The sequence below is a fragment of the Melospiza georgiana genome, chromosome 20, assembly GCF_028018845.1.
Source record: "Melospiza georgiana isolate bMelGeo1 chromosome 20, bMelGeo1.pri, whole genome shotgun sequence".
In the NCBI taxonomy this organism is placed as follows: domain Eukaryota; kingdom Metazoa; phylum Chordata; class Aves; order Passeriformes; family Passerellidae; genus Melospiza; species Melospiza georgiana.
In genome coordinates this window covers 2,982,379-2,994,737 of record NC_080449.1, presented here as the reverse complement: position 1 = coordinate 2,994,737, position 12,359 = coordinate 2,982,379, and the positions used below count along the sequence as shown (strand labels likewise).

At 45.0% G+C, this 12,359-nt stretch overlaps 1 protein-coding gene across 2 annotated transcripts in view; it reads right to left on the bottom strand.

Annotated features, from left to right (window-relative positions):
• PNPLA7 (patatin like phospholipase domain containing 7) overlaps window positions 1-12,359 on the bottom strand; it is a 136,390-nt gene that overhangs the window by 114,939 nt on the left and 9,092 nt on the right. The window contains exons 8-12 of one of the 2 annotated variants that reach the window (XM_058038390.1): window positions 11,420-11,500; window positions 4,422-4,550; window positions 3,060-3,140; window positions 2,162-2,300; window positions 1,153-1,245 (exon numbers count right to left, since the gene is read on the bottom strand). In XM_058038390.1, the coding sequence (XP_057894373.1) occupies window positions 1,153-1,245; window positions 2,162-2,300; window positions 3,060-3,140; window positions 4,422-4,550; window positions 11,420-11,500 (523 nt within the window). The remainder of the gene's footprint in view (window positions 1-1,152; window positions 1,246-2,161; window positions 2,301-3,059; window positions 3,141-4,421; window positions 4,551-11,419; window positions 11,501-12,359) is intronic. The other variant, XM_058038391.1, reaches the window with a different exon arrangement.

Genomic DNA, 12,359 nt, shown 5'->3' with positions numbered 1-12,359 from the left:
AAGCTAAGTCAGTATTTTCTCTTAATTTGTCTCCCTGGTTTAGAAAGATGATCTGCTCACCCCAGCCAAAATCCTATTTCTGCATCACATCCACCCCCTCTGGACAGCAACATGGAAACCATGAAGAATCTAAGTGGGACCCTTTACACTTGCCCAGAAGGACTGAAGAGGAAACAAATGAGCCCTCCAGTGTCAAAACTGCAGGAACTCCCCACTGCTCTCCTCTGTGCACAGCAGCAGCTTTGTGTGGCAGCAACAAGTGACACAAACCTCACCCTGGGGAAAGCTCTCAGTGCTCAGGGCTCCCTCCTTCCTCCTTGTCTCCAAACCCTTCAACACTCACAGTATGTCCCTTTCTCCTAAGTCACTCAATAGCCAAGGTGAGCAATAAAAGCATCTTCTGAAGTAGCCAGGGCACCTTTACTCCACTGATTAAACATTTCTCTATTAGCAGTACCTGAGCATGAGCTTGGATTCCCTGGCAGAGGTTAATTTATTACTCAACTAACAGAGACAGATGCTTGTGCTCTGTGACTCCCACAAGAACTCCAGTTTTTCCACCTTGAAGCACAAAGCTGCCCTAAACACCAGGCCCAGAGGAAAATGCCTACAGTGGAGTAACTGAAGTTGCCTAAAATGACACTGCAGCATCAAAGCAGCTCAGCCTCATAAATGTCTCCTCAGAGCATCCCATGATCCATCACCTTTATTATCCTCTCTGAAGAACATTCCTCTAAAAGCAGCAAAGCAGTGTAATGTGCTTTTTGGGACAATCAGCCAAGCAAGAAACGTGTGTCATCTTTTATGTGAAAGATGATGGCCTATCATCATAATTCAGTTTGTTTCAGTAATATCAATTAATAAAGCTCCTCATTTGCAGGTCTTGGTAGCCAAATGATGTTCCCCATTGCTGATAATGACAGCAAGGGAATGCTCTCTAGGATAATAGTCCATTTGTTACTAAATAATTTTTTGACCAATGAGTTAGGAAGCAGCACACTGCAAGATGATTACGTACCATGAACAGGGCTGAAAGATGATTATCCACCATAAACAGGAACATTATCTAACCCAGCACTCCAGAGATCATGTGGCTTCCCCCATGATTAGATAAATTACATATTCCCCACAATTTTGCCAAGCACTACTTACTAGAAGCCTCTGTAGAGCCTGCATAGGGAGGGGATGAAAGGCTTCTTCTGAAAACATGCTCAGAGTTTTCTGCACCAGAAATCCTCAACATGTCTGAAATTTAAAAGCAAATGTTATAACCACAAGGTATCCCCTAATAAAGCAAGTTTCACTAACAATAAGAACCTTTAACTACCCACTACTAAAGGCTGACTTAAAGATTCTGAAACATGGACATTAAATTTAATATTAAATTAAACATTTTTCCTGGTTTTGATTTAATTAATTTTTTTCCATCTGCAAAGGCAAAATTCAACTCCATCTATTTTCCTGGCTTTACCTTCAGTACTGAGTCTTTGGGCTGCAAGGACACATATCCAGCAATTCTTCTGCTGGTGTCTAGAGTGTTGAATTTTCCCAATTCCCTCTCTGCATTCAAAATGAGGAGTCACTAATTTTTCCCCCCTTCCTTCATACCTCAGTATCATTGAGAGTAATATTTCCCCATTGAAGCCAAGGACTATCCAAAGGCTTCAAACTTGGAATGAATCTAAGACAATCCTTAACTACTCTGATAAAATAAAAATTCTCTGATCAATAGCAGTGATATCAACAGTGGATCAAGTGTAGTGAAAGGACACAGGAGAATGGTTTCAAGCTGAAGGAGGGCAGGGTTAGACTGGATTTGGGGAAGAAATTATTTACTGTTAAGGGAGTGAGGCCCTGGCACAGGGTGCCCAGAGCAGCTGTGGCTGCCCCTGGATCCCTGGCAGTGCCCAAGGCCAGGCTGGGCAGAGCTGGGAGCAGCCTGGGACAGTGGGAGGTGTCCCTGCCATGGCAGGGGTGGCACTGGATGGGCTTTAAGGTCCTTTCCAACCCAAGCCAGTGTGGGGCTCCATGCCAGGACAGGCAGGGCATGACCAGGGTGTGAGCAGACCCCAGGGGACAGCACAGGCTGGGATTCTGTGAGTAGTACAAAAATTACAGAAGATGCCAGAGGACAGCTCCTCCATGTTTCCAGAAGCATTACCCATTTCCAGGGCTTCCCCAGACTTCTCAAGCTTCTCTCCACGCTCCTCCTCCAAAGCACTGGGTGTTTGTCTCTTCCCTGCCTTGCTGCCTCCAGCGCTGACGCTGCTCACGGAGATCAGAGGGGTGCCCTGGCCCTGCTGGGAGCAGGAGGGACAAGCAAACATCAACCAGCCCTCCCTGACACGTGTGTTCCACACCCTGGAGCCTGCACAGACCCCCAGGAACTGCTCAGCTTGTGCTCATCAGCCCCAGATCCCCAAGGGGGGCTTGCCCTGGAATCTGCAGTGTTGTCATCTTATTGCAAAAGTTCCACACCTTCTTGGTGATTTCTCATGGGCTCTCTCCTCACCCAGCTAACCCACTCTTGTATAGCATTCATCCTTATTAGACACAGCTCTGGCCTCTTAAGGGCAGGCCTGCTCCTAATCTTTGATAATCAGTGCAGCTCCCACTCCTCAGGGGTGAGATTACCTTCTGCACTCTTTATTTTCTTACATTCTATCCCCCCACACTGCAGCTCCCTCAGGGCATCCCAGCAGGGCCGGGGGACTCCCAGCTTGACACCCTGAGCATTCCCTGTCCCTCTGCCACCACGGGGGCAGCATTTTCCCCACTGCTCAGGCAGAGGTGACATCAGCAGCAAACATCAGAAGTGCTGAAGCACCAGCAGAGCACACTCATCAGCATGGAATGATGCACTTGGGAAGTTGCAGCCTCCCCACCAATTCCCCAGGCACCAGTGTAGGCTGGCTTTTATGGGCTGGTTATACAAGTGCCTCAGTGCTCAAGCACTGTCATTATGAAATTAGTATGTAGCATTTGCTTTATGACCTTCTGGAAGAAGGAAAAGCTCTGTGTGCCCTGCCAGGAGAGCAGAGCCTGCCTCCCAAACTCACACAGCTGAAGAGCTCCGTGGTCAGCCCCAGGTAGTTGTGCAGGGCCAGGAATGTCACCCTCTGCAGCCTCACCATGATGATCTGCAAGCAGGGAACAAAGGCAGCAGCAATGGGTTTAGCATTCTCCCACACTCGTTCTGGCATTTAGACACAATCATGCACCAGGGTACCTCAAAGCACTCTATAAAATACAGACTGTACCCTAAGCTGAAATTCCTTTTTAGCAGCTGATAAACTGAGACAGCGACAGATTCAAATGATTTACCAATGACTTCACAATCATTTGATGCACGAGAATCCAAAGTCTTACTCCCAAACACCAAATGCTTTGTGTTTCCTATAAACATCAATAGTAAAAGTGCCTTGAAATAGAAGTACTTGTGTCCAATTTTCCTCTTCATTAAAAAAATTATTCCAGCTCTCCCCATAGAGAACCTGTCCCACTGCTCCACAAGCACTCAAAGCTAACACTGGGATCAGTGGCACCTTCCTCTGCCCTGCCAGCTAATTCCCACTCCTGAGCCATCCCCTCTTTTTTATCAGCTCTCACAGAGCAAATTAATTTGCTGCTAATGATCTGTTCTCCTTCAACCAGCAGTATGAGGAGGTTCATGTGTTGCTCATAAATCATCCAGAGACCAGAACAGTTTGCAAGGACAAACAGATTCAGAAGTGATGGCAAAGCAAAAGGACAGCCCAGAGTGACTTCTGGGGTCACCCTGTGGCTGCTACACCTGTGGGACAAGGCACCAGCCCTGGAAATCCTGAACCTGATCCCTGCACACCTCCCACCTGCAGGAGATGCTCCTTGGAGAGCTGTCTGAGCCCCTGCAAAGGTAAACACAACTGACACAAAGCACAGCTCTTCCCTCAGGAGCTGACAGAGGCTTCTAAAGCGAAAATTCACATGTCAGTCTGAATTTCGTGACTCTTCCAAAGCACCAGCCCTCACCAAACAGCTCCTGAGGGTCCAGCAGTCCTGTTTCAGGACATGTGGCAGTCTGTCCATGACTCTCAGCCATTCTGGAGCACCCCAAGCTGCAGAGCCCACACCAGCACCTTTCTACTCCCCAAGAGACTCACACTGCAGGTCTGGCTGATTGATGAGGGTACCACAGGCAGAAACTCAATCAATGGAGATATACAGATACATAAATTATGTTTTCCTGTTTGGGATAATACTGGATTATTAACTCTAGGGCTCAACAGCCAGGAGAACAGCAGAACAATCCAAATCTCAATAAGATGTGCTGAGCAGTTCTGTATCTAGCAAAGGATGGATGATGAGCTTGCTGAGCCTCTAAACACCCTCCTGTAACCTGGAAATGAGAGTGGCTCCCCTTCCCCCTCAGCTCTACATACCTGCACCACCCTGACAAGGGTTTCAGGGTATTTCTGGAACACATCCTGGAAGGCACTGGCTGGGAGCCTCAGAATTGTGGATGGAGAGGCTGCTCGGGCTGAGACGGTTTTATAGGGAGCAGGGTGACCCTAAGAGAAAGTTCCAGAAACAGGGGGTTAATCCATCAATGATCCAATCCAATTCTCCCAAATCCCTGCTTTGCTGCTGTGTCTGACAGACACCTCTGACCACAAAGAGCCTTGAGCAGGTGCTCCAGGACCATGGGGTGCAATGAGGGTGAATTCACACCTGCACCAGAGACAGGGCAGGGAAATGAGAGCTCCAGGGATCAGGGTGAGAAAAATGCCAGGATCTGTGACACAGCTGAATTACACAGCCAGCCCCTGAAATCCCAGCTAGTCAAGGCTGCAGAGAAAAGAGGGTTTGTTGATTTTATTATCTGTGCTGACAACCAAGTTATTTGCTGCATAAACAACCCCAGACTCACAAAACCAGTGAAAAACACAACAAAATTGTACAGCAATTACAGACATAATGGAGGAAGACAAAGGCAGGCAGACTTCTTGTGTTTCAAGATGTATATATACATTTTTTCATATATACACACACTTTAAATATTCCATGTGACAAAGCCAAACAGCTTCTCTTTACTGGAGACAAAGTGGGTCTAGACCATCCTGCTCAAAGAACAGATGGGGAACTAACAAACAAATGAAAAGTGGGTAGAATACAGAGATTTTTTCACACTGGAAGGCAAGCCTCTGGGTTTGGATCTTCCTCCTTAAATGAGAATAGATTTAAAAAAAAAATCTACTGCCAAACACTTGGATAAAAAGATAGACAATGCCCCTTTCACCCACTCAATAAATGCTGGAAACAACATCTCTAATTCATAAATTAATTTACTAATCCATCAAATATTGATTTACACAGTATTGATAAGATAAAATGAGCCTTTTTGCAGCACAGAGCAGGAGCAGGGGAAGAAATGGAGTTTCTATTTTAACAGCACCTCACAGCTCCAGCAGCTTTTCCCCTCCAGAGCAACACAAGGCACCTTTTTCCCAACACTGACACACAAATGTTAAATGCTGATTACAAACCAAACTGCCTGCAAGACTTGCAGAGCATCACACAACTCAACACAGGCACTCTGAAGGAATTCCTGCCTAAAGAACCCAGCAGAACCAAATAAGAGACTTTCTCTAATCACTCTGGAAAATAAAGCTGCAGCTCTGTCTGCCTGCTGGCCTGCAAGGCTCTGTGAAGCAGATTCTAAAATTAAATTAAATTAATTGGAACCAATTTCTTAATTACACCAACTTCAGCTGACCTTTTTATAAAATCTGGGGATGATATTAATAGCCTTGATTTTCAAGCTCCTGAGGGATCTGAAATTTTAAACATCCCTTTGACCTACAGTGCAAAACTCCCAGTGTCCTCAGTTTTCCCAAGTTTCTTTTAATTAAGTAAAGAAATTAACAAATAACATTTCTGTGCTTGGGCTGCAATCAAAAATAAATGCAGCAATCCTCTTTTACAGGCCAGTTTGAAGTCTGGCTTTACATGAAGAATTAATTTGGACTACCCATACTTACATGTAAAAGAAAATGTATACAGTCTGCTTTTAAGCACTGCATTTGCCATCATCTGTATTTTCTACCAATCTCTACAGCAAAAATATAGTAGAAAACCAAGTAAATTAAAATTTTAGTTGCTGGACAATGATAAGTATCAAGTTTAATGGTGTTTCATGAGTTATTCCAAAGAGCAAACTGAGCCCTGGGTATCCCAAAACTCAGGTCCCCATTCTACCCAGTAAAGTATTTGGGTTTTTTCTGGAAATGTTCAGTGCTGACAACCTCAGAAAAACAGCTTTGGGATAATAACAGATAACAATGCAGAAGCCTTTTTCTCCAAAGAACAGCCCATTCCTCTGAGTTTTCAGCATATAATTTTGCCTCTCTGAAATCCCTGCATGAGAGCAGCTCTTCTGAAAGGGCCAACACCATGGCTAATGGGGCTGGGACATGCAAGAGCTGTCAGGGGAGTGTGAGGAGCAAATCTTCCATAATTGTCACTTCTCTCAGCTCAAATGTTATCAGCAGCACAGGGAGAATACCACGTTCAAATTATACTATTTTGCAATCACACACTGAGATGACAAGAACAGTTAAGTTATAATCAGTTATGAAACAGGGTTTTTTTCAACAGAGAACTTTTTGTTCTCAGGGCAGGTAATTATTTACTTTTGTCTCATTCCAGAGCTGAGGCATCACCTCCAAGCAGCAGCTGAACACAGGTGACAGCTTATGGCCAAATCCAACCAAGTTTGGTCAAAAAATCTGCTGCAAGAGACTTGAATGTTTCACATTCTCCCTGTGAATGTACCCTGCAGTGGTAGCTCCTTTTTGGACCCAAAAATCTGAGATGTTCTCCCCATTTCCATGGCTGGATTTTGTCTTCCTTCACTCCTTCCTGACCTCCTCTACATCAACACTGCTGCACCCAAAGCTCTTGCAGCCATCAATCACTTCTTTATAACCTCATCCATCTTGTCAGCCCTGCAGGCTCACCTTTATCCAAGTGTTTTTCCAGCTTCTTTTAATCCTGACTTTCATTTTTCCCCCCCTCAATCACTGCCATTTGATCAATATCCCTCACAGCCTCTTCTTTCTCCAACTTTCTTATTCCAACCATGCCAGCAGGCCCCTGTTTTCCTAAGAGCATCTCCACATGGAGGACAAGAGCAGAGTGAACCCCAAATCTGCAGCAATCAGCACCACATCTCTGCTGGAGTTCACTCTGGATGAACATTGACTGTTCTGGGAAAAGCTCTGGCTCACACACAAGCTCTCAGCAAGAGCTGCTGAAAACAGAGACATCAACAAGGCTCAGCTCAGAGATTTCTTTGGTATTTGAGGCAGTATCAAGTCAAAGTCATTAACTGCACCTCAGAAATGTTCCAGAATACCAGGAAAAGGGGCTGCAGCTACTTGGATTCCAGTTTCTCCTCAGAGTTTGGAGAAAGCAGCATCAATCTGTTCTCAGAATAAGGGAAGGCTCATGTCACAGCTGCTAACTTTGTGCTCAGCAGAACTGAATGGACTTTTCATTTTAAAAGCTGAAAGATTCAATTAGAAAAGTTCCTCTGGTGTGACCTCTCTTTTAGGTCCACCAACCAGATCCTGGCACTTCTTGCAGCACCCTCAACCTTCCTGCACAACTCTCAACTAAGTGAGGGACCAGCCTGACATCAGGTGCTGCAAAATCAGCCAAAAGAATCACAAACCCAGCTCAGACAACTGAAATCCTCTCTGAATGCCCCCTTTCCTCACAGCACAGCCATGTGCTTGGTGGTGCACTGAAATCTAATTCAGGTTCTGCTATCTGCAGGATGTTCTAAGACTCACTCACTGTTTTGGGATGACACTGAGGGGTCTCCTCTATTTTGATCCAGTGCTACTTCCTCTCTCCTTGCCTATTTTCATGCTACTCCTCTACCTAAAGTCTGCAAGGAACATAAGGAAGAGGGAAAACAGCAATGAAACAAGCAGCTCACGAAGCTGGGAAGTGAGGAACAAAAGAGTTGTAAAAATAAATGAGAACAAGTTTAGCAAAAAATGTTTCAAGTTTTTTTCATTACAGATTCTTCTGCAGACTGCTAACTCTGTTCAGCACACTTTCAATCATTTCTATTTTTTTTACTTACCACTGGTATAACTAATGAGAAACAGAAAAAAAAATGACAGAATGAGAATTAAAAAAGAAAAAAACCCAACTGGATAAAAAATGAATGGCAACCACTTTTTTAAAAACAAAGCCATAAAGCACTGCTACACAAGGATTTCTTTTCTTATTTTCATTTTAAATGAGCAAGAACATGACTGGTATTCATGTTCCTTTATGATGGCCCTGTTATTTAGAATATTGTCATGAAGAAAATTTAGTGGTAGAAGTAACTAATATGAATTTACAAAGAAATTATTAATTTGACAGCAAGAACTAGACTTGTTACAGTCCAAATTATTCCCTTTCTACAGAGAAAACTGTGACCATGCTTAAAAAATGTTATCACTGTTGACAGGTTTTATGGGAACTGCAGATATACATAATATAGATGTACAGATAATGTGGATAATGTGTGACTGCTTTTGGAAATGACAAAGAACACCTCAGAGAATCCTTTAACTCACAGAATTCACAGAATCACTGGGTTGGGAGAGACCTTCAAGATCATCGAGTCCAGCCCAGCCCCAACCCCTCAACTCAACCCTGGCACCCAGTGCCACATCCAGGCTTTGTTACACACACCCAGGGATGGGGACTCCACCACCTCCCTGGGCAGCCATTCCACAACTTTATCACCCTTTCTGTAAAAAATTCTCCCTGATATCCAACCTGAATTTCCCTTGGCACAGCTTGAGGCTGTGTGCTCTGGCTGTGTCAGTGCTGCTGCAGACAGAGCCCAGCCCCAGCTGAGCACAGGCACCTTTCAGGAGCTGTGCAGTGATGGGGGCAGCCCTGAGTCTCCTTTTCTCCAGGCTGAGCACCCCCAGCTCCCTCAGGGGTTCCTCACAGGGTTTGTGTTCCCAGCCCCTCTCCAGCCTCGTTGTCCCCTCTGGATGCTCTCATCTCAATGTCCTTCCCAAGCTGAGGGGCCAGAGCTGGGCACAGCACTCAGGGTGTGCCCTCACCAGTGCTGAGCACAGGGGCACAATGCCCTCCCTGCTCCTGCTGGCCACCCCATCCCTGACCCAGGCAGGAGCCATTGGCCTCCTTGGCCCCCAGGGCACTCTGCTGGCTCATGGTCAGTCACTGCTGACCAGCACCCCCAGGTCCCTTTGTGCATGGGCACTGTCCAGCCACACCATCCCCAGCCCAGAGCATTGCAGGGGTTATTGTGGCCAAAATGCAGGACTGGGAACTTGCAGTTATTAAACTTCATCCTATTGGACTCTGCCCGTTCCTCCAACCATTCCAAGTCTCCCTGCAGAGTCCTCCTACCCTCCCACAGATGGACACAGCTCCCAGCTCAGTGTCACCTGCAGATTTCCTAATGAAAGACTCAAACCCCTCACCCATGTCATCAATGAAGACATTGAACAGAGCTGGCCCCAGCACAGAGCCCTGGGGACAGCACTGCTGACTGGCTGCCAGCTGGATGCAGCACCATTCATTCCCCAGCACTCTCTGGGCTGGCCATGCAGCTCCTCACACACAGCAATGGCAACTCTTGATGAACAGCAACACCCAAGCATGCAGAAACATGGCACAAAAGGGAAACGTGAACTGTCGCAGACATCTTTTATGAAAAATCCTTTCCTTAGGATTTTTCCTCCTGAGAAGCTGGGAGGCCTCAGGAACAAAATGTAAACAATGGTTATCTGCTGCTGTGGAATGCAACAGGTGCATCTGGGATTGGTCTCATGTGGTTGTTTCTAATTAATGACCAATCACAGTCAGTTGGCTTGGATTCTCTGTCCAAGACAGAAGCCTTTGTTATCATTCCTTCTTTTCTATTCTTAGCCAGCCTTCTGATGAGAACCTTTTCTTCTATTCTTTTAGTATAGTTTTAATGTAATATATATCATAAAATAATAAATCAGCCTTCTGAAACATGAAGTCAGATCCTCATCTCTTCCTTCATCCAAGAACCCCTGTGAACACCATCACAGTGAACAACTTATTGACTAGATTTATCTTCATCCTCTGAAATCCCATCCTACCAAAATCCTTCAGGAAAACACCTTCAGGGTTTGGGTATTATCAAAGATGTTGAATTCATCACCTTCCATTTAGGCATTCCTAAAGTGATTTCAGAAAACTATCATTTTAATTCCAACTGAAACAAAATCCACCAATTTTGCACTGAACAGGATCAGCACTCAGCTCATCCTGGCCCCTGCCAAAGAGCACAGCCCTCAGCTGGCCACCAGCACCACTGATGTCACAAAACAAAATAAATCCATCAACTGGTTTCACAGTCTAATTACAGTACTAACAACTGTCAGATTTATTTTCATTAGACTAAATAAAACCAAATTCATTAAGCAACTAAACAAACATGGAAAAGCCTGGACTGCTGCGCCCCAACCTGGTCCTGCTCCTGCCTGAGAGGAATAGCTTGTCTTTCCAAACAAGCTGTGGGTCTGCTGGTAGATAAATAGCACTGAGAGATAAAAGAAACAATGGGAAGGATTCCACTGATTGATAAATGGAAAAAGATATTTGCTTTTACAAATAAACTTTAGGTTTGCTGATAAATAAAATTAGACATTGAAAGATGAAAGAAACAATGGGGAAGAAAAATCCCTAAATTCTGTAAGAATTAAAAATGAAAAGAGAGGGTTATACATTAGAGGGAAATCTTTGGTATCAGGTCTTCTGGGAAGTCTGAACCTCTCAAGTACCTCAGTCAATGGGGAAAACCCCTTGAATTCCATAAGAATTAAAAATGAAAAGGGAGGGTTATACATTGGAGGGAAATCTTTGGTATCAGGTGTTTTGGGAAGTCTGTACCTCTCAAGTACCCCAGCCAATGGGGAAAGAGAGAAGGGAAATGTGGCTGGAAATTGGGACAAAAAGGAGGCTGCGACCTCCAAAAATGTGAGAGACCCCAGGGGAATGCCCCATGGCCTCTCCCTTTATTGGAATAAAGTAAAAGGACTCCTCTGTCTCCTTTTTGAACTTAAACCTCTGGTGTTTGTGGATTAATTTTCCTGACATGCCTGAGCTGTGATTTGAGCAAATCAAACTGTAATCTCAGTTTTCCAGACACAAAGGGATCACTCAGATCCTCCTGCCAACCAGGAGCAGCCAGTCAAGCACACATTTCACGAGCACCCTCCACACCACCAAGCTCAGCTTACACCTGTGAAGGTCAGGGAGGAGGAGAATTATCAAAAAACCATTTTACATCCTGATTCTTCCCTAGGAATGCCCACTCCCCCAGCCAGGCTGAGTGGGACAGCAGGGATGTCCCTGCCAGACTCACCGTGATGACATCCAGGATGCTCAGCAGGCTGTGCACACTGTCCCCTGCCAGCACCTCCTTCACCACCACCTCTGTTCCATCCTGCAAGCACACACACAGCATTACTGCAGCCTCACAGCTGCATTTGAACAAGCTTGCAGCGTTTCAGAAAGCTCAGGTGCTTCTTTTCTCTCTGCTCTGATGGAAATGTGCAAATTCCAACATGGAGTTTTAAATCATCTCTCTAAAAGTGATGAATTAAAAGAAACTATAAGCCAGCTTTTTCCAGGGATGTTGTGACCTGCTTGTCTTTGCTATGTAACACCAACAAAACACAGAGGCACAATGAGCTCCCTTTACTGAGGGGTTACCTGTCAAGAGGCTGTACAAAACAGGAGAAGCAAAATGTAAAAATAGACAGAAACCAGCAAATTTGATAAGAACTCCAAACACAAACCCACTAACTTTCAGGCACTGGAAAACTGCTCACATCCAAAAGTTAAACTCAAAGCTCAGTCAGGAAGAAGGTAAAAATTAAAAATTTAACTTGGCAGAAGAGATGACATGGACTGGTGCTCAACATTTTCAGACCCACATGGAAAACAAATCATCATCTTTTTTCTCATCTACCCAAAAGTGAATCTTATTCTTCATCTCCCAGACAAACCCACTGACTCCTGCTGGACTATTTTGAGGTGAGCTTGGGCTCTCCTGCTCTCTGTGCCCAAATCCTTTCTGTAATGACCTTAAAGGGTGAATGTTTCCAAGCCCATCTTGCACCCTGTCTTCCCTCAGTAACTTCTGCATCTCCTGTGTGAGGAGAATTCCAGCTGCCTCATCAGCTTTGTGTACTGCTCTCTCATCTGAGACACGAGGGACTGCTGCAAACCTTGATCTTTACAAATACCACAGCCCCAAAGAGCTGGGATTAATCCCTCCTAAAGCACTGTGATTCACATGT